The 1783-nt window shown below is 29.4% G+C and overlaps 1 protein-coding gene across 1 annotated transcript; it reads left to right on the top strand.

Moving 5' to 3' along the window:
- Positions 1-373: 373 nt before the first annotated feature.
- On the top strand, positions 374-919 carry LOAG_15231 (hypothetical protein; the record flags this gene model as incomplete). Its single annotated transcript, XM_003150722.1, has 2 exons — positions 374-470; positions 783-919. Coding segments are annotated over 2 exons (234 nt in total), but the record flags the coding sequence as incomplete, so codon positions are not given.
- Between the last annotated feature and the right edge of the window lie 864 nt (positions 920-1783).

Raw genomic sequence — 1783 nt, 5'->3', positions numbered from 1 at the left:
AGTAAATTTAAATTATTTCACTGTTATGAGAATCGAAAATCTGACAATTTTTATTTTTACAATGATATTTATCTTAATTTTGCCTGCATCTAATTGCTATCCCAATTTTCTATTTTAGCAAATAGTTTATGACCTTGTAGAAAAGATTTCATACGTGCCGATGCTAAATAAGTATTGTTTAAAATTCAAGTCGCTTATTTGAAGTTTTCGGTCCAAAATCAATGATCCGGAGTTGGATATATTTGTTTCCCCTCATCTTTTCATGTATTGCGGAAGATAGCTCTATTTCGATAATTAAGATTAGATAATGAGAAACGATTTTATGAATTACTGAGTAATTTTTTTAGTGAAAAAAAATTCTCCAATTCTTTAGCTTGATCAGATTACCGATGAAGCTGATAATGAAATTGGTTGCTGTGCAGCAAATTTCGTAAAGTCTTGGATTGCCGGAATTGATGCTCTTGAAAACGGTGAGTTACTTCAGGTTTCTGATTTGCATTTCCTGGAATTTCGAAAACAAGTTTTTATGAATTCTTGATCTTATTTCATTAAAATTTCAAGACCACCATTTCTTAATGTTGAGATTTCAAGACCACCATTTCTTAATGTTCAGAGGGGTATGTATGAATTGTGGTCAGATTGATATGAAATTGCATATGCAAATGAAGATTAAAGAATGTGGAGAAATTTTTCCTGAAAATTCTATAGGCTATCTTTTATTAATTTTCTTGATAATATTCGAAACATAATGGAAATATATCTAGGAGAATTGATATTTTCAGGTCTTTATCAACTATCAGTGCAATTGGAAAAGGAGCAGAAAGCAATTAATAATGTGGCGGATCATTTTTCGGAGAGCGTGGGACTGATAAATGAAATGCATGATAACTTAAAGGAGCATGAAAGTTTACTCAAGAAGGTTTATATTTAGGTTAACTGATTTATGTTTAACTCATATGCATTTACCTATTATTACTAGAATTACCTTTCTAAAACTTTGAAGGTTTTATGATAAGTTGGTCTTTTATTTGATAACCAAATAGCAATATTAAACAGGTAAAAAATCAGATAATTAGAACAAGAATATATCAGGTATACCTTAAGCCATTAAAAAACCAAAAGATCTGTCGTCTTTAGGAGCCAGAAAATTTCTACTCCTTTAACACCAGAAATGATCCTTGGATTCAAATAAATAAGCCATGAACTTGGAGATTAGAAAGCTTACGAGAAACGGAAAAAGAACTATAAAAATATAAATGTAGAAAAAAGTAAGTATTTCTTTGAAATGCTTGCTTTTTCTTCACTCATATTTTCTGCGCCCCTAAAGGTTGTACGGAAAGTTTAAAATTTAATTTTTAGATGATGTATAATTTTATGTAGGGTTATTGTATCTGCAATTAATTCTTCATATCTGAAATTATCTTGATACTTGAGTCAAAATCAGTTGATTTATCAATCGCATAATCTTAATATTTAAACAGTATTGCTTTTATTGAAATTGACGTATAACTTGAAATTTTTTAAATAAATGGAGTTAATTATGGACAATATGCTCTGATTCGGATTATTAGAATAACTTTCAGAAACGCATGTATAATTCGATTTTATATCAATAATCAAATATAAACGATCTTTTAAATATCAGAATTTCTCTTCAAATAGAATTAAACAGTTTTAACTTACCCCAAAAACTATTTCATATGGTCCGGTACGCCCCATACCTTCCTGATAAAGGAAGACTCGGTTATCAGCAGTAGTTTTAAAAGTGAAAGGATTTTGGGCT

The sequence above is a fragment of the Loa loa genome, assembly GCF_000183805.2.
Source record: "Loa loa unplaced genomic scaffold supercont3.1671, whole genome shotgun sequence".
NCBI lineage: Eukaryota > Metazoa > Nematoda > Chromadorea > Rhabditida > Onchocercidae > Loa > Loa loa.
This window is presented reverse-complemented; position numbering and strand designations above follow the sequence as displayed.